A 25,388-nucleotide genomic window follows, 5' to 3' on the forward strand; every position below is an offset into this window, starting at 1 on the left:
CGATGAATACTGACGGCGTGCGGATCCGCACGTGGAAAATCTGCGAATAACGATTTTAGCACTGGGCGCTAACCATTCTAACTCGAAGGCGAGAGAGGCAGGTAGCGTTTCATTTACATAACCCTAATTCTACTTAGTGGCAGATACCTAATTCCCTCATACGTTTCCGTTTCTCCGTCGTGCCAGAATTCGTGGTATTTAGGCGACCGCCGATTTAGCCGAGCACTTTCTCGAGACAAACACTTTCGGATGTGCAAACTTGTAATCCACATTACGGCGGGCCAATCTCTGCAAATGGACTCGAAAACAACATGTTTCTGTAATATCTTAACATTAATGCTTACTAATGTTAATATTTACGGCTTAGTACAATACATGCAAATAAAGAATAAATCATATGACATCGAAAAAAAATACGTATAAAGAGAAAAATAACATACACGAAAAAAATTTTACAATACAAATTACATGAAAAATTCGTTTTAAAACATCTATCGTAAAGCTGAAATATAACGACATTAAGATATTTATTTATTACTATAAAATTTGTAAATTGTGTGCACATTTATTTTATTGTTTGTTAACGATTATGCATTTGCATGTGCATCGAAATATTTAAATAACTACAAATACTTCTTTGTAAAATATAATACGTAAATAATGTTATTGAATAAAAATATATCGTGATTTTTCTTGTATGTTAGTATGTTCTATACGATTATAAAAATTATATTGGAATTTTTATTATAATATTATCTCCGTGCATATGAATATTGCAATTGTAGGTTTTTATTGTCACATTATAGCCAATTGCGATATAATAAATTAATGCAGGATCTAGGTAACAAGGAGAGAGCAGAATAAAAATCGAACTCTATTTACAAAGTATTCATATATTTACATACGGAGCATATAAAAGTTCACAAGAAGCTAATAAGTTCGTTATATCCGGCGAGTGATAGCATCGATTGCTCATCGGATATAAGCTAAGTAAGTGCCTATACACACACATACGTAGAGAACATCGCATATATAAAATAATAAATTAAAATTCTAAAAAAGTAGGTGGAGATGTGGGTTAGGAGCAAGTGGATGCGTTTTATGGCTTGGCAGTATCGTAACTGCGTACTTCGTAACAATGAGCGTCTCTCCCTTAAACGTATACGCTCTACTTATTTTACGTATCTGCAATACACCAAGTTATGCATAACCGTTTGCCAGGCGAAATCATAAAAATGCAAGAGCTTTAAGATTACTCGGGATTTTAACGGCGCGCTTTCGCAATATACGTACTCATTTTCAACTTACGCGCGGAATTGCGAATCGTGAGTCGCATAAAAGATCGTTAATACGCGCGCGGCGGAAGGAAATAACATTTCGTTGCTTACGGTATTCTCGTGCTTCTTGATAATATCGACGTTTCGCGATTGTTCCGCATTTCCGCCCTAAGCATGCGTGGTACGACCACGCATTTTTTTTCTCTCTATTGCTTTCGCGCACACGTAGGTATATAGCAGTAGTAGACTAAACGTATCCGCATCCATTCGGTTATCTGGTGACGAGGACATGCAAAACCGAGCGTAACCGCGCTTGAACACCCGCAGAGAGACGAGCAATGCGTTTCACTCGGAATGAAATTCTCATAGAGAAGCTCGGCACTATTCCGCCGGGTCATTAAACGAGGTTTTGAACTTTCACCTCGGTTGAAGGCTGAAACCGCGAAAGATACCATTGCCGCCGATCACGTTCCACCGACCGGAAAACGTCCAAGCGATTTTACGCGGATATGCCATGTCGCCGGCTATATATGCACTTCGCATAAGAGCGGTGCCGTATAACCTATTGACCTACATGAATATTAATAAACGCGCGTAATATCTTGTATAGGTATACTGTGCATATAACGTTTTCATACTTCGTGACAAGAGAAGCGAATGCTAAGTTTCGTCGGATTAGACCGAAAGTGGTGGCATCGATTATCCCGACAAAAAAAATCTCGTTCGATATTGAATAATTTCCTTAAACCTCGTTTTTTTTTTTGAAAGGATCATCGAACCGACGAAATTTCCATTCGCGAAGATAAGCCGCTGACGCGAGGACACGGAAAAGTTGAAGCGTTCTGGATCCTGTCTTGTTCGGATCTCAGTAAATGTTTGACCCGATAACACAGGATCATTATTTATGGATGCAAAATCTTCTTACACGATAAAAATATCGATGATACCCGCGTCTATTTCTACAATCACTCTCGCAATCCTGGTAGGAGATGAAAAGTTCTTGTGCAAGCAAATGATTCGTCTAATAACCTGTTATCGATATACTGGCCAATAAGTAATTATTACTTTCGCTTACTTTTGAGAAAATAAGAAGAAATAGATTACATAAACTTTCATTGCACGGTTTATGCCTTCTAATTCTAGTTTTCAGCTAATCAAGCTTTTTTGAAGAGTATCATTACTTGAAATTGTATAATTTTAGATTTTTGCTTAAATAATTTTTAAAAAATAAAGAAATAAAACAAATTATTAAAAAATTTTAACATTAAATTGCAAAGCAATTTATTTGAAGATAAAAATCTTAGAGTTTGTTGATACGTAGAAATATAATTGTTTGTATTCATGGCTGTACGTTTAAACGAAAATATCACCAAAAAATGTGTAACGCTTCAAATATCGGTATGCAAGAAATTTAATATTTTATCGCGAATATCGTAGATTTAAAAACTTTCACCAAAATATTTTATTGGTAGACCGCAAGCAAAGAAAATAAATGGCATCACGTTAACAGCAATATCTTTTCTTGTCGGGAATCAAAAAGTCTTTGCGAAATGAATCAGAGCGATTAAAATTACTATTTTAAAATATACACTCAAATATTTTTACAAAGGCACTTATTATGATTTAGAAATTGGGAAGGAATTTGTTTTACTGTTATTTTGTTCACTTGCCTTTGCGACCTGCATTTCGCTTTTCGACACAGACCTGATTTCCTTTCTCGTTTCACCGTATTTAGTATCAAAAAATAAAGCGATTGAAGGCTGATTTTTCATATACTTCGCGTCTTCGCGTTTCTCGCTGACTTTTTCGACTTGATTTTGCAATTTGTTCTGTTCTTGACTATCTACGGTGATAAAATGACCATTAATGACACCGGTCTCTTGCGGCAGATCAGGACCAAAAACTTTTTCCAATTGTTGAACTTGCGGCAAGCCTTGCAGTTGTATAGGACCATTCCCCGGCTGTTCTATAGCTGCCAGTATATCCTGAAGTAGGCCATCAGACAATACCTGATCGTGTCTAATACTGCCATCCGAGTTCTCGGTGCCCAGACCTCCGTCTGCTGCTTGTATCTGCAATCTGTAAGTGCCCTTGGAACCTTGAATCTCAAAATCATCAGCATTGTCGGCGGTCAGCCGCTGCGCCAAGGACAATGCCTCGCTACCCTCGCTCGATTTCAAAAATTGACTAGCCTCCACTCCGTTTAATTCGAGATTCTTCTGTTGGCCGAAGGCTTGCGCGGTCAAGCTTGCTGTCAGCGCTGCAGCCGATATTCCATTCGAGCCTTGCTCAAACGTTGCCGCGGAATAGCTATTGTGGGACTGACTAGACGGATGCGCAGGGAGCTCGTTCGAAACATCCGTGGTGGACGCTTGAACAGCTCTGGTATCGCTTGCTTCATTGGACGAATCGAAAGTTAATCCTATGGGATTCCCGTAACTGTCCTTGAGATTCGTCTTCTGTTGTTCGTTATGTTCTAAATCTAGCGTATTCACCGGCGGACCTCCCAGGAAATTATCTAGCGGCTTAATAAGCGGCAATGAATTGTCCGTAAAAATGGAATTTTGATGATTATTTTGAGATAAATCGCTTCCCGCGGAGTTGACGAAACTCGTAGGCAGAGAATTTGTAAAAACTGGTCCGGGGCTTTCTACGTTCCCACCAGAAGTTCCTACATTTTCGTAACCGAGCTGTAGCTTGCCGCTAGAATACGCGCCTCCATGCGTGGATAATCCAGCATCCAATGATAGCCTCTCGCCCGAGGGCACTTCACCGCCCGAAGATAAGCCTCCACTCAAGTGCAGCTCTCCGCTGGAATGCGATTCTCCGCTTGAAGCTAAACTACCGCTTAAAGGTAACTCTCCGTTCACGGACAATCCTCCGTTTGAATGTAACGCTTCGTTCACAGGCAACAGTGGCTGCAAAGAATTGCAATCGTGACCGCCGCCGATTGATAACGGCGCGTTTACCACAGGCGTGCCATATGTCGTTGTCAGCGCGTTATTAATCCCGCTATAGAGATTACTGCCGAATCCGGAAGACGTTGAGATGAAGGAGGTTGGTGGACCAAAGTTAGGCGCTCCATAAGTTAAATGAGGCGCCGGTGTGTTAAAATCAGTAAACGATAACGGCGTTCCGTATTGAACATGCGGCGCGGCAATCGGAGAATTTAAATTATGCACGTTAAACGAGCCAGACGACGCGAAAGAACCGGAGAATAAATTGCCCGATCCCGATGTATGGCGAAAAGATACCGGCGCGTGAATGTTCGGCAATTGCTGTTTCGTAGGCGGCGGTAAGTATCGATTAATATTCGATAAGAGCCTTGTTGGTATCGGTTCCCTGAATTTGACCGGTTCTCGGTTTCGCGGTGGTATCAAGGAACCGAGAGGAAATGGCGGCGGCCTGAAGGGACCATGAAGTCTGTGATGATGCAGATTTTGCTTGTTAAAAGAGCTTCCGAATATTCCGAATGACGAAAACAGTGGTCCACCTCGTCCTCCTGGCGCTGCCGAATAAGGTCCAGTGGGCGAGTAAGAAGACAAAGGTGGCGCGCCGTAAGAATCTAAAGGCGGAGGAGAAAGCAAGGATGTCCCTGATATAAAGTTAACGGGTTTTCCAAAAGTTGTGGTTGTTAAGGGCGCGCCATAATCGTTCGGTGGCGTCTGCTGCGGTAGCTGCTGCAAGGACAGATCGTTCTCTATATTCTGAAATCCGTGAGAATCTCCACCATTGCTTAAAGCGGCAGCGTGAGATTTTTCATCGTCCGATTCCGAGTGAAGCGAAGCGGAATTGGCGTTAATCGAATTCGAGATATGATTGAACGACGAGACGTCGGAAGTACCACCTGATAATGATAAACCTGAGAGATCTCCGTTCAAAGCGCCCGTTGTGGGCAATAGTTGAAATCCTACTGTTTTTACGATAGATAACGGTTCGATGTTTGGCGTTTCTTGCTGTAAGTTTTGTAATTGTTGGCGACCGAACTGATGATCGGATTGACTGGTCGTAACGATGACGCCTGGGCCTTGATTGTTGTGCAGAGGTTCGTGTTCCGGCAACGCCGGCGGTGGTAATCCGTTGCTCTCCGAGGAAGCCGAGGATTCATGCACGGACGTCTTGAGATTGTGATCCTCGGGATTATTTAACGGCACGCCGTAAGAATCGCTAGGCACATTCGAATTCGCCGCGACACTCAGGGCAGCATGAGATAATTGCGATCCCAAAGGGGATGAACTTTCGATATAATTGTGCCTTGCGTCGAGGGCAGCGGCATATGTATCTGTCGGTGGACCACTTTGTTTGGGAGAAGTGGCCACTCCGGCGATAGGCTGCCATCCATCGTACTTTATGTCAGGTGGTGTGGGTGGCGCTGGAACTCCTGGCGGAGGTGCTGGTGGCGGAGGTCCGTATAAATCACCAGCCGGTGGACCGTATTGCGGTTGCGGCGCGGATACGGGCGGCGGCGGTGGACCGTACTCGTCATTGGGCAGAGGATTAAATTGAATAGCTAATTTCGGAGGCGGCGGACCATAAGTCTCGAGCGATATAGGAATAGGTGGTCCGTGACCCGGCTTGGACGGCCCGTGTTGACTCGTCGGTAACGGCGATATATATTGCTGGCTCGATGAACCAATGAACTTCAGTGGCAGACCGTATTGAGGTTTCGGTGATATAAACGAAGGGAACAAAGCCGACGGTGGCGTAAAATGTTGCTTCGGCGGCCCATAATGAAGCTTCTGCGGACTGTAAGCAGGCTTCGAAAGAACGGGGGATATTGCCAAACCGAAACTTTGTTTCGGTGGCCCGTATTGTGGCTTAATACTTCGTGGCGGCCCGTATGAAACGGCCGGTGGTCCAAATACAGGTGGCGGCAATTCCGGCGGTGGTGCTGGATAAATGGGCGTTGGTCCAAGGCTGCCGACTAACTCCGGAGGTCCGTATATCGGCACCGGTCCATTAAAACTCGATCCTAACGGTGGCCCATACTCGTCAGACGGAGAATCGAAAGTATTACTAATTCTATCATCGGCTTTGGCCTTGGTAGGTTTCTCTTCTTCCTTGGTTAATGGTACTTGCGAGGTCGCCTTGTTGACTACCGCTTGTACATGATGTCCAATCAACAGAACGCAGAACAGCGCGATTAGCATCTAAAAGCAGAACGGGTTGACTAGAATCGGAGAAAGTGACTTCGCGGCTTTTACAATTAATATTTTGTTTCTCTATTTCCCACACTATCGTCACGTTTATAATTATACTGAAAAAGAAACTTGTAGCATAATATCGAATTATGTAAAGATATAATACGCATTACAATTTCGTAATGAAGATTCGTAATATGTTTTTATACATAAATTTGATTTACATATGTATATATGTTTATATGATTTTAATTTATATTTAAATATAAAATATGTAATTTAATCAGATAGTAATTACGATTTTAATACTGCAAACACATACGAACACATACACATATTATATTACGCTTTAAAAGGATCTATAATTAGATCCACTTGTTCAATATTAAGATACAAATTGTTTCTGCTTTTATATACTTTTACTTTCGCACTTTTACTCTTAATTTCCTAAAATAACCATGGTAGAAAATATTAAAGTATGCAAAGCATAATAAACACATACACACACATATAACATATCATAAGATTATCTATTCCATCATATAAATATTATTACGAAAAATAATAAGGAAGTAATTATGCCCTGTGCATATATTCATTCAAGCATCTAAAAAATCAAGCAGTACGTGTTAATTAGTTTGTTGGACGCTAAGAATAGTTTCGCAGTACTTACGGAGATCACTCATGCTACTCGTTATTGTGTAGCAACTATATTAGAGGCCGTGAGAATTTCTGTATTATTCACTTAAAATCAGGGAAGGGATCACTGGAGCATATGTGAAAATTATGTAAAACTACGTTTACGTATTCCGAGCATTAAAGAGGCGTGCACGAATGAATAATTACGTTATAATTGTAACCGGAATAGCGCATGTTGCATAAAGACGAGTTACGAAAATTAGACAAGTGGTATAGTTTTTGAAATGCTAACACTTTACTAATTTAAGTAAGTATTAATTGATAACAATTTTTAATACAAAAAAATTATATACATACATATTATGTACATATTACATATATACATACGTCTGTAATCTTATCAAGTACATACATAATTGACGTACGTTCTAAGAAACAACAAGATCTATTTACCTCATCGATTGTAATTGTTAAAACGATCAGCTAAGTATTCTCTCCATGACATATAAAACTAAAGACAGCTATGGAATGCGCAAAATTTGTGTGCGATTTTCATTTCATCATAAATATCTGTTGCAAAAGAAGCTATTATTTATGCTAGAAAGATGCTTACTTTTTGAGTATATTACTTCTATAATATTGACAATGAGTATTAAATTATGAACGCGTATAGTAATATACATAATTTAATATCACATGTACATTCACATATACATGCAATAGAATTTTAAAATTATTTTTACAAAAATCCAGTTAAGAAAATTTTAAAACTATTTTTACAAAAACTCAGTATACAACTATTTATTGTGTACAACTATTTATATTGTTATAAATTATATATAAAACGGTACTATAACAATTAATCGCGATAGCATTTTTCTGTTTCTTCTAAAAAAATATTAGACCGATGAAAAGAAGCGATGAGAACGAACAAGCTCATCGTCTGTCATTGCCGGCAAGAAACCAGCAACTTCTTCTTTTAAGTGGCACGATGGCCGAGATGCAAGGCTAACATAGTCACCGTACTTTCTCCAAAGACCACGAGAAATGCTTGCAACCTGGCAATGTATAGCAATAATTGTAATTTCAAATAATTGCTTTTTGGAAAATGCTTTTTTTTCTCTCATTTTTATTTTGATATTTAATTATTTATGTTCGAATAGTGTTTCTTAAGTCATCTCTCTCTCTAAAAATAGCTAAAGAATTCGTAATAATAGAGAAAATAATGAAAAAACCTGAAACACACATATTATACATATGCAGTTAAATATATATCTTTATGTTTGCAAATGACAAGTACATATTTTTTTCTCATTTTTATTTTGATATTTAATTATTTATGTTCGAATAGTGTTTCTTAAGTCATCTCTCTCTCTCTCTAAAAATAGCTAAAGAATTCGTAATAATAGAGAAAATAATAAAAAAATCTGAAACACACATATTATACATATGCAGTTAAATATATATCTTTATGTTTGCAAATGACAAGTACATATTTTATTGACAGCTTTACTGTCATAATATGATTATTAATAGTTATTCGCTCGTCAAAACTTTCGATTAATCGGTATATTATACGCAACCGGTTTTTGATAAAATTTATGTATCGCCAATAGTCTATTATACAATATCTCTATCATATATAATTCTGTACATATTTATAAAGATATATTAAAATATAAAGATATAAGAAAAAAATAAAATGAATTTTTAATTTGTAATATTATTGTAAATTAATTTTGAAAATTTTTAATTGCTCGCAGCTTATTATATGTATATCCGTAAATAATATTAATCAGTTTTTAATAAAAAAAGAGGGGGATTTTTGATTGATAAACGCATATAATCTTGTGAATTATTATAATAATATCAATACATTTTTTAAATTTGGTTTATAATCATCAAAATAAAATATAATAATATTTTTTGACAACTTTCATAAACAGCAAATACAAATTAACAAAACAACATACACATAATGCATCAAAATGTATTTGAAATATATTTTTACATGAATCTTGATTTAGATTATTAAAAATATAAAATTCTTCAATTATCAGTTGTACAAAATACTAAATTCATAATATGGCTTATAAAAATATTTTACTCATTTTTATATACATATATCTTACATTTTTATGTATTATATTATTATTGTTGAACATAATGTGTAGTAAAATGATTTAATAATATGCTGTGTAGCGTTAAGAGTAATAATATTTATAAAAAATTTAATCGTATCTAAATTTTGATTGTAATTTAAAATATTTATGTTTCATGGTTACAAGCATTGATTATATGAACATAATTAAGTAAAAAGTATTATTTCTTTAATAAAAAAATTAATATATATGTTTTTTTCTTAATTGTAGACAATCATTTTTACATCTATAAAATGCTTTTACATACAGATGCATTCTTTACCCGTATGGAAATTCTTTTGTCTTATAAACTTTCGTTTTCATGCATATTTCATCACGCATGCGGGAATACGCAATGATCTATATTTCTTAAATTATTATTATTAACAACTTTTATTTATTCATTATTATATTTTTATATCTTTTTGTGATATACATGTATAAGGAATGTGCGTCAAAATTATTTTACTTATTAAAAGGCTAAATGGTTCAGCGAATGAATTAGAAGAATTGATTCAACCAGTATCTCAGATTAATCACACACACACACACACACATACACACAAAGACCGATAAGGAAACCAGAAATTACTTAATCTTTGGTTAGAAATCGTCGCAATGCAATTATCGATATTACGCCTAAGATCTCTATTGTGCGCTTTCTTTATAATACATGTGCTCCTCCTTATTAGTACGGAAATTTATTCACATCGGGGTAATGTTATTTCAGTCGTGGAGAGATTTCTACCACTAAAATGCTGTATTCATTTTTTTCGTTTCTAAATAAAATTGAAATGCCGATCCATATACATATTTGAAAAGCCGATCAATTAAAACACGTTTGTTTTATCGATTACATAGATATATATACATGTACATGATTAAATCAATAAAATATTATACAAGATTATACAAATATTATAAACCAGGATTTAATAAAATTTAGAATTTTTACATAATTTTGTAAGAAATTCTAATAAAATTCTTATTAAATTAGACTCTCTATTTTTTCAATAATTAATAGCCGTGTTAGAAATAACAAATCAAAATAGTTTATTACTGTTGAATAGAGAATATTTATATAAACAAACGTAAATGAGACACTAAATGACTCGATAACTAATTAATATATGAAACAATATTTATGAATAATTTTACATATGAGAAAATGAATATATAAATATAATATTTATTTTAATTACTGTAAAATATAAATTATCACGCGAGGATGCAAGTACTACTTCAAAGCGTTAAAAGCATCATGCATAATAAGAAAGAACGCAATTATGTTAATGAAAATTGCAACCAATGCAGTAGTTATTTTTTCAAATAAATTTATTATTTATCGACATTTTAAAATGCACATCGCACATGTTGTATCGCTACAAGTATTTTCAAATATATATATATATATATATATATATATATATGCGTGCTTATATTTAAAATAAAATGTACATTAAAATCGTGGAGACAATTAGTTTTTAAATGATGATTTAGTTAGAGCATCTGAGACAAAATCCATGTAAAAAGATATAAAGACAAATTAATAAAACTTGCATTTATCGCATATATTTTCAAAACTAGATTTACAGTTCTCCGCTAAACCAATTACACATGGAACGACATACCGTAAAGTCATAAATATACTTGTAATTGAAACACTGTGCAAGCTCTAAAGCAGAGAAGAAAGATTTATTCTTTGATGTAACTGTATTCATGTCACATTTTCATTAATTCCTAAGAAGATAAACGTTCTGAGCGAACCAAGCACGATAATCCCAGACTCGCTGCGACCTACCTTGAATTTAACCATGACACACGCGCATAAACCGCAGTCTCGGCACTACACACAAATTATCCGACACTACTCCGAGATTTCCTTGCTCTTGACGCGCTCTGTCTACTTTTCGCCACCACACTTTAAAGGAAATCGCGTCTACTCCAAGCTCGTCGTATGCGATTTAACGGTGGCTTTTCGTATCACACGTCGCGCACACCATACTGGCACTCGTCGGCCCGTAGCCTCTTTGACAGACGAGCGCCACGACTCGCCGGTACTAACACAAAAAATGTTCAGCCTCGTATGAAGACTCTGCTTATATAGACTCCGAGTCGGAGGAGTTGTCGACTGAGGTTGTCGGGTGAATCGCGGAAAGGAGACCCGGGAAGAGGAGAGAGTGAGTGCTCGCCTAAGGGTACCGAGAGAAGAGAGAGAGAGAGAGAAAAAGAGAGAGGGCACAGAGAGAGATGACGGCGACACGAGGAAGATGAGAACGCGAGAAGAGGGAGCCCTCCTCACACATCGTTTAAAAATTCTCTTTGTAGAGAAAGTAGGCTAGAGCCCTGCCTCTGTCTCGTCGAGAAGAAGTCGAAGATGCAGCTTGTATATATCTCTCGGTCCCTAGTGATTACGATGCGCTCGTCGCGTGAAACTGGTTGTAAATCCTTCTGCGGCACACAAAAGGTACCTTGAAAGGCTTGGTCAACCAGGTATCCGATCCTATGCTCACATCGACAACAAAAATCGACGTGAGTTATCGGCTACGTATCTGCTGGTATCTTGGAAACCCCTCCAAAAAAATAAAAAGCAGTATGACAATTTGCATAAAAATGCAAGTGAAACTTGCGGTAAACTTTCCATGTATCGTACAATCGCGAAATAAATTCTATAGATCCAGCTCGCGTTGACCAAAAACTGAACGCTCTGACACGGCAATTGTAGTAAGCTTTATTGTCTCTTTTCATTTTTATTCTTGTTTAAGACATTTGTCGACGCCTACTTTAAAGATTGGCCAAGAATCAGATGCATCAATGAGTCGTAAAGGATGTACATCAAGAGTATTGCATCGTATGTATGCACAAGAAATCTTATGCAATGCGACGTAATAATTTGTACTATGGTGAATTGTAGATTGATGTAATCTTTAATCATACTCATTAACTATCGCAATGTGCTTGGAATGCGTAAGAATACGCGCAGCGATATTAAAACGCGATATAAGAGAACAACTTGTTCTTTTTTTATCAATAAAACTTGTCTTTCACCGGAAACATAATTATTGCTCAAATTTTCATGTGAGTAAATGAGTGAGTAAATGAAGGATGATCATTAGTGATTACATTTTCCAAAGTGAAAAGAAATTTGTCGGTAGAGCATATAATAAAATTATTCTAGAGATCATCGGGATGCGGTAGTAATTTACTTTTCTTGGTATGTACGCTAAATATAAATTACCACCAATTAATTGCATAATCGATAATACCATTTCCTTTTTGTATCCTTATTATTAATATTATTATTAATATACAACTTATAATTAGAAAAATAATTAAGAAAATAAGACTAATATACTATATTATCTTCCTTATAGAAAAATGTTATAGTAAATGTCTATTTTTTTGACAGCATTTTTTTGTAGCAACTTAAATAATATATATATTAATCTCAATGTTAAATAATTATTTAAAAAATTATTTAATGCTGTAATAATTTGCAAATAGTTAAAACTATAAATTATTATTATTATTTTAGTAAACAAACTTGCTGAAATTTTGTTACCAATAAAATTCATATAATTATTCTCTTCAGCATCAAAGATGTATTAATTTGTAATTAAATAGATATTTTATTCGATGCATACGATAAAATAAACTGTGCTATGTAATTGACCTTCGATCATTTGTACGAATCTCGGCCACTGTCAAGAACGGGTGAAATTTAACCGGTATCATGCACATGCGAGCACACATACACACAGCCACACACACACACAGCCACACACACACACACACACACTCAATCTATTCAGTTTATGCTACACACATTTGCACGCAATTGTGCGGTCATATAATGGAAAATCCGGTGTAACTGATCTATCGAAATATTGAGTCCAATTACTATCCAAATATATACTCCATTTCTTGTAAAACTCTTTTATCAAACATAAAAATTACAAGATGTCGAATTGATATAACACCTGATAATTATTTGTTCAAGTATTACAACTAGTAAAATTTTTTTTCAATATATTTGGTAAATTTCAAATCTATTCAAATAAAAATCTTAATTGTAGAATTTCAATAATTTATTATTTCCTTTATTCGAATATGATAACATAAATTTGAGATGACAAATATATTCAATAATTCTTGTATATTTATAATTTATTTTTCGATGTTTTTTTCTAAAAAAGAAGAAATTTTATAATATATATAATTCAAAATTCTAGATACGTAAAAATATAATAATTATACTTATAAATATAGAAAAAAACCTACATATTTAATGATCACGTACATACACACGCACACACAACATTAATAAAATACTTAATTAATAAAATAATTAATATAATATAAGTACGCTACGATTAGATTATTAATCTATACAATTTTTATAAAGCAATACAAATTATTTTCTAATAAAACAAACAAGTCCCTTAATAAAAGCAAAAATCTCTTTCACCCAACTAAACTTTTATGCATTATTTCATAGTTTATTTTGAATATTATTAAAATATCTTCAAGCTTTTAATCATGTTCCGGAGTTTCATCTGCTGTAGAATAAATAGACAGAAGAGAAAAAGAAAGAGAGAGAAAGAGAAAGAGGGAGGAAGGGAGCGAGAGAGACAGAGTAGCAGTTTCCGTATGTGTGCATACCGGATGCAGCAACGCATACACACGCCTGGCCCATTGAGATCCATTACGTTGTCATCAATAATTCAGCGGAAAAGTGCCGCCCCTCGTGGTCTGGCTTTGCTTGTCTGTTGGCAGTACCATCTACCTCTGACGCTGTTACTGCCGCAAAAATCTCGAAATAACGAGAGACCCTCGCAAACAAAATTGTTTCATCCGAAAGTCTGCGCGGAACGGTATAAAGGTAACTAGTTGCGGTACGCGCGCTAGAATTAATTGTCCAACGACATCATCCATCGGAATTTTTCAGCCATTCTTTATTCCTTTCATCAAGTCGAATTTCCTCCACATTGTTAAAGCGACCATCAATACATTATTGGGATTTCTTCATACGTAAAACTTTTATACTCTTTTTCCATGTTTGAAAGTATTCATTATATTAAATATAATTTAAAACACTATTATTATTGTAATATAAATTCTATTTTATTAGAACATATTGTATTTTCCATTTTATGTTAGAAGAAACTGGACCTGTTAGCTACAAATGTTATTAAAGTTATACATCATACACCTATTCTTTTAACATGAGCTTGCGTATATCTCACGTTAAATAAGTGATATATATATTTACAAAATTATGTAAAATATATAAACTTCTATATATGCAAGAAAACTTAATAAAAAATATACGTAAAAAATTTTTAATTTAATTAAATTTAGAGAATTTCAATACGTATCTCAGTAAAAATAAGTCTCTATAAGAAAAATGTTATTAATAAGACACATACATGTACTATATAATACTTTAGAAAAATGGTTTGAAAACAATACATTTATATAAATACAATCACAAAACTGCAACAAGAATTATAAATCCATTCTTTAAGTCATGCACTTTAAATCACGCGTGATATTAATACAAAGACTCTCTATGTTGTTATATGCAACGAATCGTGCAGGGAATAATTAACCATGAAAGGGAAGTTATCAGTTAAAGCAAGATCCATGGTCAAGGTGAATGCTCGAGCATTAAAGTTTTAGGGTCACGTTGAGTGGAATGCGCGCAGGTGCGGCAACATCTCGTATCGCCAGGTAGAACTTTCTTCTTTCTTTCGCTCGAGGTCAGCATGGTGACATACGTTGAGAGAAATCAACGAATGATGCGTTCCTCCAGCGGCGTACATTTCTAAACTATATGAATATTTTTAGAATAACATCTTCCATCACCTTCGGATAATTTATGCAATGTATTAGAGGTAAAAGTATACTTTCTTCGTTACATACACGCCAATAGGTATCATAAACGAGGCATCTATAAAAGAAAATTTCGAAACTCTTCTATAATGATTCATGTTAATAAACTTGTTTTGCGCCGATTTCATCTTCAAAGAAGAATATATTTTTTTTATTTATATCCACGTAAAAAAATCATCATAAAATACATTTAATCATACAAAATCTTTCTGTAGGAATCACTATTTTACTGCCGCAATTTTTATTTTCTTATCTAATTTATCTGCAATCTTAATTATTTGTTTTCTGGAATAATTATATAAAAGTTGATAATATACACACACACACAAATTAATGTAATATAATATTTTGTATTAGTTACATATAATACTTTACTTAATTTTCGTTCACGCGCGATGTATGCGAATACACAATAAGATACATAGACTTCTCCAATGCAGTATTGGGTATTTCACAATATCTCAATGTGCACTTCATATATTAAGGGTTAATAGCCACGGGCAAATGGCAATAGTATTGGAAAATCTACTAAGTGTCGATCTGTACGATTTATCAGCCCCAGTTGGCTTGTCACACCTGATCTCCTGCTAAATCGTCCACATATTCGGCAATCGGCATATACCACAGCTGGCTCGATTTTAACGAGCAACCAGAAGTGACTCAGTAAATTAACATTTGCTTGCTCATAAGCATCGAATAATGCATAATAAATTACGTTGTAATAACAGAATTATATACTTCCTTACTATAATTTACATACAAATTTTCTTATAATAAAATTTAAATAAAATTTACATAAAAAACTTTCAGAAACATTGATCATTCCTAAAAAAAATTAAACTCTATTAAAATAAAGTAATATATACAAAATAATGTATATATTTTTATAATTTTGCTGTACGATAACAAAAGTGATTGTTACATTTTATAAAACTTAAGGATCGATATCTCGAAAAAAAAGCGTTTCTTACTAATAAAAATAATGAATAAGAATAATCTCTGCGCAGTCCTTTGAAATAGATTTACATATTCAAATTTATGCAAGAGACGTGAATGCATAGCGGGCTTTCCTTTCAATCGACTGATGACTTTTTTTTCCAATCAGCTGACTGACTTGACAAACCTCACTTACATAATTAAGGATGCTTTCAAAGCAAAATGCTCGATCCTCTATTCTTATGGGATGTATATAGATGTTGTTTCATCAATGACATCTATTACATTGTGACAAACGTTTTCACTAATACATAGTAATCGTGACGAATCGACGCCAATCTTCTGCACGCATCTCCTCTGATGAAACTAGGTATTTATTCAAGCTACGAGGTATGTCTCAATATACATGTTACACCAGCTAATTACGCCAGTTACGTTTTCATCATCGTTATGAATGACTTATTTTTATAATATATATATTACTATAAATGTAATAAAAGTTATAATAATACATATAAATTTCTACATTAGAAAATAACATTATCTCGAAATTTAAAATATAATATTTTTTGATTGTAAAAATAAATTATTTCTTGAAAACTTTACAATTTATTATTATTTTTTTAAAATTAATTATAATTTTTCTTAAATTTTATTATAAAATACACAAGAGAAATTATATGATGCTTCTCTCTTTCTCTGTCGTTTTTCATCATGGACATATTGGATATTTTGCTTTATTAGTACTTTTTTAAATTTTATATTTAAATCGAAAATAATAACTTATACTAAATTGCGCAACGAAAAACATGTACCTACTAAATCGCATTAAGACAAGAAAAAGTTAATATAATTATATAAAAAAGAAAAACTTGTAAAACAATGTTATAACTAGGAAATACAATAATTCTCTAAAACTTATGATATACATATATATAAATAAAAGCGTGTATACGTATTATGAACAAATAGCGAATACGGAGTAAAAAACGATCCTGCTTTTATGACAAAAAGAAATACGTTGACCCGCGAATATCTCTCTCCCATAAATCCATCATCATAAAAAGGAATGGCCGAATTTTCGTAATACGGCCACTTCCGTAAGTGGGCGTTGAAACGAAACGCTAGAAAACATCACAATACAGCGTTGAGAATTCGGTGCTTCGAGTGCCTGTGTGCCGTTTCTCTCGTATTTCGTTTGGGCTGATCTCCGCAATTTCGTAAGCCTGACAAATACAAGCCGCTCACGCTCGTTCGAACGATACATTCGCGACGTATTCCGTTCACATCCTCGTGAAAGCAAAATTTACAGTAGAAATTCTTCTTTTCCCGCGATCTTTACAATTACGACCCGAATAAAATACAGCCATTTCGAAATATCGGCGAGAGTAACAGCTGATTGTAAAAAAAAAAAGAAACAAAGTTTACAGAAGAAAAAAAAGCATTAAACCGAAACGTAATAAAAAGTTGAAAATTTCCTACTGTAAAAAGTTTGCGCCGGTTTCTCACGGCGCATCGTAATTGCATTTTTTTTCTTATAAAGTCATTCCATCGAATCGATGACTGGGAGCTCACCTTCGCATCGCGTTTTCGTCTCTTTTTCTGTCCTCTCGTCGTCGCGAACGGTATATCAGGTAATGACGCGGGCGCGAAATTGGTTTGATGTCGGCCATTATCGGAGAAAGTTTACAGCGTTCGTGTTTTACCGGAGTTTATCATCTCAGTTTCTCCCCTTCCTACGTAGGACTATCAGCGTCTACTCGCCTCGACTCAGGTAGTCGCGAATTAGGATACTCCTGCGCGCCGAAATGTTTCTCGACCATCAAAATTTATCTACACTCGCCAAGTTCCAGTTAAAAAAAAATCGTAATCCTTTATGTCTCAACTTATCTATTCTTAAATTTAATAGTTGTAACGATAATGTTTTCTTTCTATAAATAAATATTAAAAACATTTTCTTTTTTATTAAAAAAAATATATTTCCACTAATTAAAATAAATTCATTAATATGGTTTTACCTTTTCAGAGCTGGTCTTCAATATATGGTTCTAATTGATCTACTGAATCTACTGAATCTTTTTGTCTATTCTTAATTACAATTTTAAACAGAAAAATAACTTATAGTTAAAGTTATAACTAAAATTGTTTGAATCTATGTTAAAGTAGCCATTAAAGGTTTATACGCTAAAATAGGATACTGCAGATGATTTGAATTATACTGACTGAATAAGTCAATGCGTGCGAAAGACCTATTTGTTTATTTTACGCATCATAATAGCGGTCGACGAATGCATGAACCATTCGTCTCTCGTGCTGTTAACCAATAATAGAACTCATACTGCTGCTTGTTGAAAACGGCTCTGTAATCAGGTTTCACTATAACTTTGCTTCCACCTATCAGAACCTCATTCTTCTGATTACAGGTATCACGAAAATCGTCGCTTCCCAGCAATGTTGCCAATCAGAATTGTGCTCATTATCCTCCTCGAAGCTCCGGCAATCAAGTGTCGCATGAAATCAGTGCGTTCTAGCTTTGTGCTATAGTAAAAATGTTATATTGCCGTGTTTCGATAAAATATATGTTTTCCCCAGTTTAAATCAAAATTACTTTGCGCATAGCGTTAATATTAATAATTTATATTATAAATAAAGGAAAAATAATATCACACACACACTCTTATTTAAATAACAGGAATTATCGCGTAGAAAATAACAGGAATTATCGCGATTAGTATGTTAGTAATTCTTACACTCTACATCTTCGACGTCTATTACGGCTACATATGTAATATACGCGTCATGTAATAAATGTGTGTTGCAATAGAATTGTAACACTGTAACTCGGCCCATTTACATCAACTATATCCGGAGGAGAACTTTCTCTACAAATGAACATACAGACAAATATATATGCAGGTGTAACTGGCAATGACCAGCATAATGATTTTATGATAATATAAATATCTCTGAAATCATATGTCATATTTGGTATCGTTGGATGCACCTACGCGATTGCGTGTCACATCGCGGAGTTCTTATCCGACGGTTGTGGGTCAGATCCTTAATCGGATGTGCATACGGAACGAGCGGAATCGAAATCTGCAATTTAAACGGAGAGTAACGTCAGAGTTTTCACTCGGATGAATCACCAAGTGAAATCACGTATCTCTGCGTTTCGATGGTACTACGTATCGTACTTAGGGACACCAAAAATTCGTAACACATAAAAATCCTGTTTTCATTCTTGGAATTTGAATCAATCTAAAAAAATTTACTTACGTCATGATCAGAGAAGAACTGTTCCCATTAAAATTAATTTTAATGTCATTGGATAAAAATCCAATAAATTATTCCATCTATCGCATTCTCATTCTTTATGCTATTTTAACTTTGATATCATCCGTATATATTATATAATACATAATATAATACGTATTTTGTTTAAATCATATCAGTATACATAAGAATACGATAGAAAAAGAATAAGCTAATTTTTAAATAATGATGAGACTCTTAATCTAATAATTTAAAAGTTAGTTTTTTTTAACTGTCCAGTTAGGCAGATTAATTGAAAACTAAATATAACTTAAATTCGTTATTAAAAGGTCATCTCGCCGCGGATGACTATATCATATATATCTAAGAAAACATTCCTGTAAAAATTCTTTTATATTTCCATGGAATCTCTAAAAAATTCCGAACGTCCCTCGATTACGTACACGTTGAAGCTTTTCCGCTATGCTCTTCCTATAACTCAACGAAGCGACCATTCGCAGCGGGTCATTAACATACATTCCTGTGGATAGGCTCATCTTCAGGGCCGTCAGATCGCGGTGCACTTTCTCTCGAGATTGAACTTCGAGCGTGGGATATACCGAACACTTTGAACCGAGTCTTCGCACAGTAACGCACATAATCGCGTAAAATGAGTAGACGTTAATAATCTACCTGGATCACGTTAACTGTGAAGTTTGCATCTCACATTGCGGAGCTCTTCAAAGATATGGAAATGGGATTTTGCAGAGTCACGATAGAAAAGGACAGAAAGTGGAAAGTGGATTAATGAATAATTCTGTCCCATTCATATGATCTGTTATGAAAACGGTTGCCACGTACTATATAAATCATAGTCGTGAAAATAATACATCGTCGTGCACGAATTCTTTGTACAATTTACTTACTTTTGTGCGCTTTTGTTTAAACATAAATATTTTATAAATTATATTTTATAAACGCAGCATACAAGAAAAACAGCAAGTTAATTCAAATTACTTGTTTATATTATCTATTAAACCTACTTCTCCAATTTACATTTAATATATTATATTTGATTTAAATATAAATCTAATTGATTTGTATATTATTTTAAAAAAATCATAAACAGAAATGAAGATTTATATAGAATAATATGTATTTATGTGATGATACGATACATATAAATAACCACTCTCATACAATATAACTATTCTTTTAATTTATAATAATTAAGTTTACAATATAATATTAATTGGTATGTAAAATTAAAGCATTAATTTTTAATAATTAAGTTTAGAATATAATATTATTTGGTATATAAAATTAAAACATTGATTTTTACATTATATGCAATAGAAGCCATACGTTTCATACATTTTCTAAAGAGTAAAAGACTACGTGACACACACAACATTAAGCTGAAGTGATTGTCAGAGTCCCGTGAAAGCGTCCTTGTCGCTTGAACTTCCGCAACGTCTGTTATGCATCACGTCTGGCCATTATTAGCTAAGTGAAACGGTGACGTATCGTTCATCAATGAACACTACATCGCGATTCCAAGTAACATCTTGATATTTAAGAATAGAAATACTTATTAAATATTAAATAATATATCTCCATAAATTTTGCTGTTATTTGTCTTCCCTCTTCTTTCTTTTCCTTTCTTTCTCTCTCTCTCTCTCTCTTTCTGCTAATTATGTAATCGTAATTTCATATATAAATATAAATACATATTTACAATGAAGACTAATATCCTGAAATAATATATCTCTTTTGTATCAGCTAAATTTAATTGTTTAACATTATATTTTTTATTTACGTTTATTTCTTATTCTTTCTTTTCTACATATATTTCTATTTCTTTATTCTTAAAACAAACTTCCTCTCTTAAACGACATAGCTAGTTCAATATTGACTTTCCTTCGTAGTGAAACAGCCTTGCCATTTATACGTGCAACATTCCGCGATAACACGAATAGCGTCAATGATCCTGAAAAGTCCACAGAAAATACTTCCTAATCGACCGTAACTATCGGCAAGAAAAATTATTGCATAAGTCTCTCCTTTATAGAAACGAGCCGTAACGAAAAATCTAAAAGGTCTGTGTAAAGAAGGGCGCAACTTCCGTCAGAAGTGGGCAGAAACGATGGAGCCGCGATACGTCGCCGACTTGTCAACTTGTCGCGCGGCCGCTCCGAGTGGAAAAAGAAGCGCGACTCAGACCACAAGGGAGTGCGGTTGCACTTTCTAAAGCGAGCAAGCGAGCGTGATAGATCTCTGATCGGTAAATCGCCGAGTGATTACGAGGCGTGGAAGCCGTCGCGGCTTCGAGTTCGAGGTACCTACGCTGCGTGCAAGAGGCGATTCGTTCCAGTCGGTAGACGAAGGAGCCGGTAGTGGTAGTAACAGTTCCCTTCTCCGGAAAATCCGGTCGCCCGACAATTGTGACCTCTCATCGCGGAAAGGAAATCCCGAGCGAGGAGAGGCAAGAACGAATGGACGAGAGAGAGAGAGAAAGAGAAGGAGAGAGGAGATTGAGAATCCGAGGAGACTACTTGTTTCGATACCTTCATCTTCTCCAAGGTGCACTTGAGACCAACTGCGTTAATTATTCGGAGTATAAATTAGTCTGCTTATTTTATAGGTATAGCGTTGCTTTAAAGAGGAATATTGATTTGTAATTTGTCTTAAAATATTGTAACTTTGCGATGCAAGAAATCAATAGGATTCAAAATATATAGGAAGAATTAACATTGTCTATTAATGACTCTAGATGTCATTCAAATTTTGCTTAAGCAATTTAAGTTTAGTTATATTATATTATATAATTAATCATTGCGAAAGTATGATGATCGAATATTATGTAAATAAATGTAAATATAAATTGGCTAGCACGCGACTATAATTGCATAATAACATAGGTCAGAGAGGTTTAATCGCAGATTAAATTAAATTTTTACATTATACTGCACTAATCTTTAATAGAAAATTTATAAAAATAACCAAAATTAATTTTTTTAAAGTTATTTAGCAGATTCTATGCATCAAGCAAAATTTATCTATAATTAATCGTGATAAAAAAAGCATATATAGGCGCAACATCATTGAAGAATCTACTTATCTGGTAATACGAGTACTCGTCATGAAAAGGAAATGCCAACGAATGAAGAGATAGGAAGGAGAAGATGGAAGAATGGGTAGTCACCTCGATAAGAGAGACCTTCAGGTTCGTTCTCCTAGTCACAAACTTGTTTGAATGCATTGCTTCCGAATGCAAATTGCAATTTGTCGCTGACGAGAAGAGAAACGGAAATAACCTGGTGACGCAAAAGCGAAGAAGAACGTTTCTTTGGGCGGTTTATGGCGTTCATTAGAGTTCAAGATCGTAGAACTTAATTTTACATAATTACTGGTTGTTTGAGCATGTTGGCAATATTGATTGCAGTTTATCCATTATTTATAATCGATGTTTTTACATTAACAAAAATGAGACAAATTATATTTTGTTTCTTTAAGTAGTATAAGTTCTTTTACAATCTATCAATTTTATTTTATTTAAAAATAAGTCTAAAAGTAAAAGTATATTTAAAGTTTAGATATAGTTATTATATGTTAATTGTTGAGCCATAAATATTATTGTAAATGTATTTCAAATATATTGATTGTAAATGACTGTTAGCTGGAAAAAAGCATAACAGAATTCAAGCTTAAAGATAAAGCGAGAAAAGAGATGAGCAACCATCTGAATAGGAAAAACCGTCTCTGTTAACCGCAGGGAGTTGCTTCCTACTTCCCTTTTCTCGACGTTCTTGAATGCATTGATTCAACTGCATATCTCGATATATTGACAGTGAAGTGGAAAACGAAGGTATTTCATCTATTGATAAAACTGACCTTTTATTTCTTCCCAAGTTTCGAAAAAATATTATTAATTATATATTTACAATAATATATATTATTATCTATATACCTATATTATGATTGTCTATATTTATCTTCTTTTTAAAACATTTTTTAATTGAATGCATTTGGTTACAATTGATGTTGGAATAACAATAATTTATAAAAACTTATTTTAAAAAAGAAGCAATATAACATTCTTGTTTTTGAAAATAAAAAATAACAATACAGTGTAATATGTGTAAGTAATATATTTATATTATATTTTAAATAATTATAATACAAGGAAACAATAATTAACATATATTAAAATATATATTATTTTCGTTCCTACATTTTTATGTTTTATGAGTTCTGGTTTTAAATTTTTAATTTAAATATCTCATATAAATATAATATATAATATCAAGAAATATATATTTTAATAGTACTTTTATTTAAACGAGATATGTCATGTCGGTACACGTAAAATTATACGAATGCTGCAAACGAAACACACTATCGATCTATGCAACACGAAAGAACGACTGCAATACGAATACGGGAATACATCTATCGTAATTTCGATGACAATGTCGACACCGTGTGAAAGCCAACGAACATAACTTATTAGCGTCTGACGCATGTATGCGCTCCTACACATTAGAATCGCGTAGTATATTAGAATAACTGGCGCATCTCCATGGAATTTGGTATCAGAGAAATTCTGTCGATCGATGACAGGAACGCGATGCGCGCTAGTCAAACTTTCGTTTCAACTAGTTCTCTACCCCTCGTTGAATCGGCAATATCTTCCTGAATTATACGACTGTGCATTGCTATGCATTCTGCGCGGCCGTTGATGCAACGCCAGCGCGAGAGTGTACGAAGAGGCGCGTATAGGGCGTATATTTCGCACACTGCGATTGAATCGTCTCGTTGACGCGAAATAATAAGACTAGCATTTTGACTTTTCCCTAAAATAGTAGAATGGATGTTATCATAAAATACAAAATTAATAGATATTAATGGAAAACGATAAAATAACAGAAATTGTTAATACTGGATAATTGTAATGTATAAATATACTCTTAAATAATAAAACATGTAAATAGAAACATATTTCAGATTCTAAAATAGAATTACAATTTAATGTTTAATTTATTAAGAAATATGTGCGCAATATGTTTTGGAATTTTATTTTACAAAATACAAGCAAATATATAACCGCAATTCTAGCGTAAATATTTCACTCAAAATATAGTATATGTCTGTTAATTTACTGAGTTATGGTCCCGCGAAACACTGTTTAACATTACAGAATGAAACAGAAAGATATATCAACCTGTTACACGACTTTACAACTTTGTCCATGAAACACGTTTAATTTTGTAATCCCTAAGGTAGGTGGAAGATGCTAGGAGAGATCACTAACCATCATTAATCCGAAGTTTACAACCCTAATTTATCTGAGTTCAACACAAAGTTCATATTACATAAAATTTCGAAAGGCATTTATTTTCTGTACAACACAAACACATTTTTAATATCTAAAATTATATTTAAATTTAATTTAATTTATATTAAAAATGTATTTAAGTTATGAAAAAGAAATGATTTTTACGTAATGTGAATTTAGTGTATTCAAATAAATTTTAAAAAAAATTAAATTAATTTAATTAAAACAAATTTAATTAATCTTTCTAAAGACTGTAAATGTGAGTATATAGTATGTTTTAATATACTTTAAAAAAAAATTTTTTAAGTACTTTTAATAAAATAAAAAATATTAACATTTAAACAATGTAATATAAAATATTTATAAATATATTTTACAACATATTTTAATAAAATAAACCAATTTATATTTATAAAGAAATTAATAATAAACTAATAAATTTTAATATAAATATAAATTACTTAAGAGAAAGAAACTTTAATTATTTAATTATTTTGTCAAAGTAGTGCTCGTATTTACCTGATCTTTTTAATATATTATTGAATAACTAATGCACCAACAAAACTTTTTTTTATCTATTAAAAAACTACTAATAATAAAAGTATATTTGGTTTCTACATTCTTTTCCGAGAATCTCAAAATTAAATTGACACATTATTTTGTGTTACTGGCCTTGTGTATGGACCACTTTCTTTACTGGTGAAGGCCCATTCACTTGAAGCGATATTTCTGACATATTCCTCGAGGCCTTTACTGACCGACTTAC

At 33.6% G+C, this 25,388-nt stretch overlaps 1 protein-coding gene across 1 annotated transcript; it reads right to left on the bottom strand.

Moving 5' to 3' along the window:
• Nucleotides 1–884: 884 nt before the first annotated feature.
• LOC145944548 (uncharacterized) lies at nt 885–11,311 on the bottom strand. Its single transcript, XM_083052940.1, has 2 exons — nt 11,000–11,311; nt 885–6,427 (listed from the first exon to the last, which is right to left on the bottom strand). The coding sequence occupies exons 1-2, from the start codon at nt 11,012–11,014 to the stop codon at nt 2,894–2,896; spliced, it is 3,549 nt and encodes a 1,182-aa protein (XP_082909066.1). The 5' UTR covers nt 11,015–11,311; the 3' UTR covers nt 885–2,893.
• Between the last annotated feature and the right edge of the window lie 14,077 nt (nt 11,312–25,388).

The sequence above is a fragment of the Prenolepis imparis genome, unplaced genomic scaffold (assembly GCF_030444845.1).
Source record: "Prenolepis imparis isolate NDT839.2.m4 unplaced genomic scaffold, iyPreImpa1.0 SCAF_1, whole genome shotgun sequence".
NCBI classification, from domain to species: domain Eukaryota; kingdom Metazoa; phylum Arthropoda; class Insecta; order Hymenoptera; family Formicidae; genus Prenolepis; species Prenolepis imparis.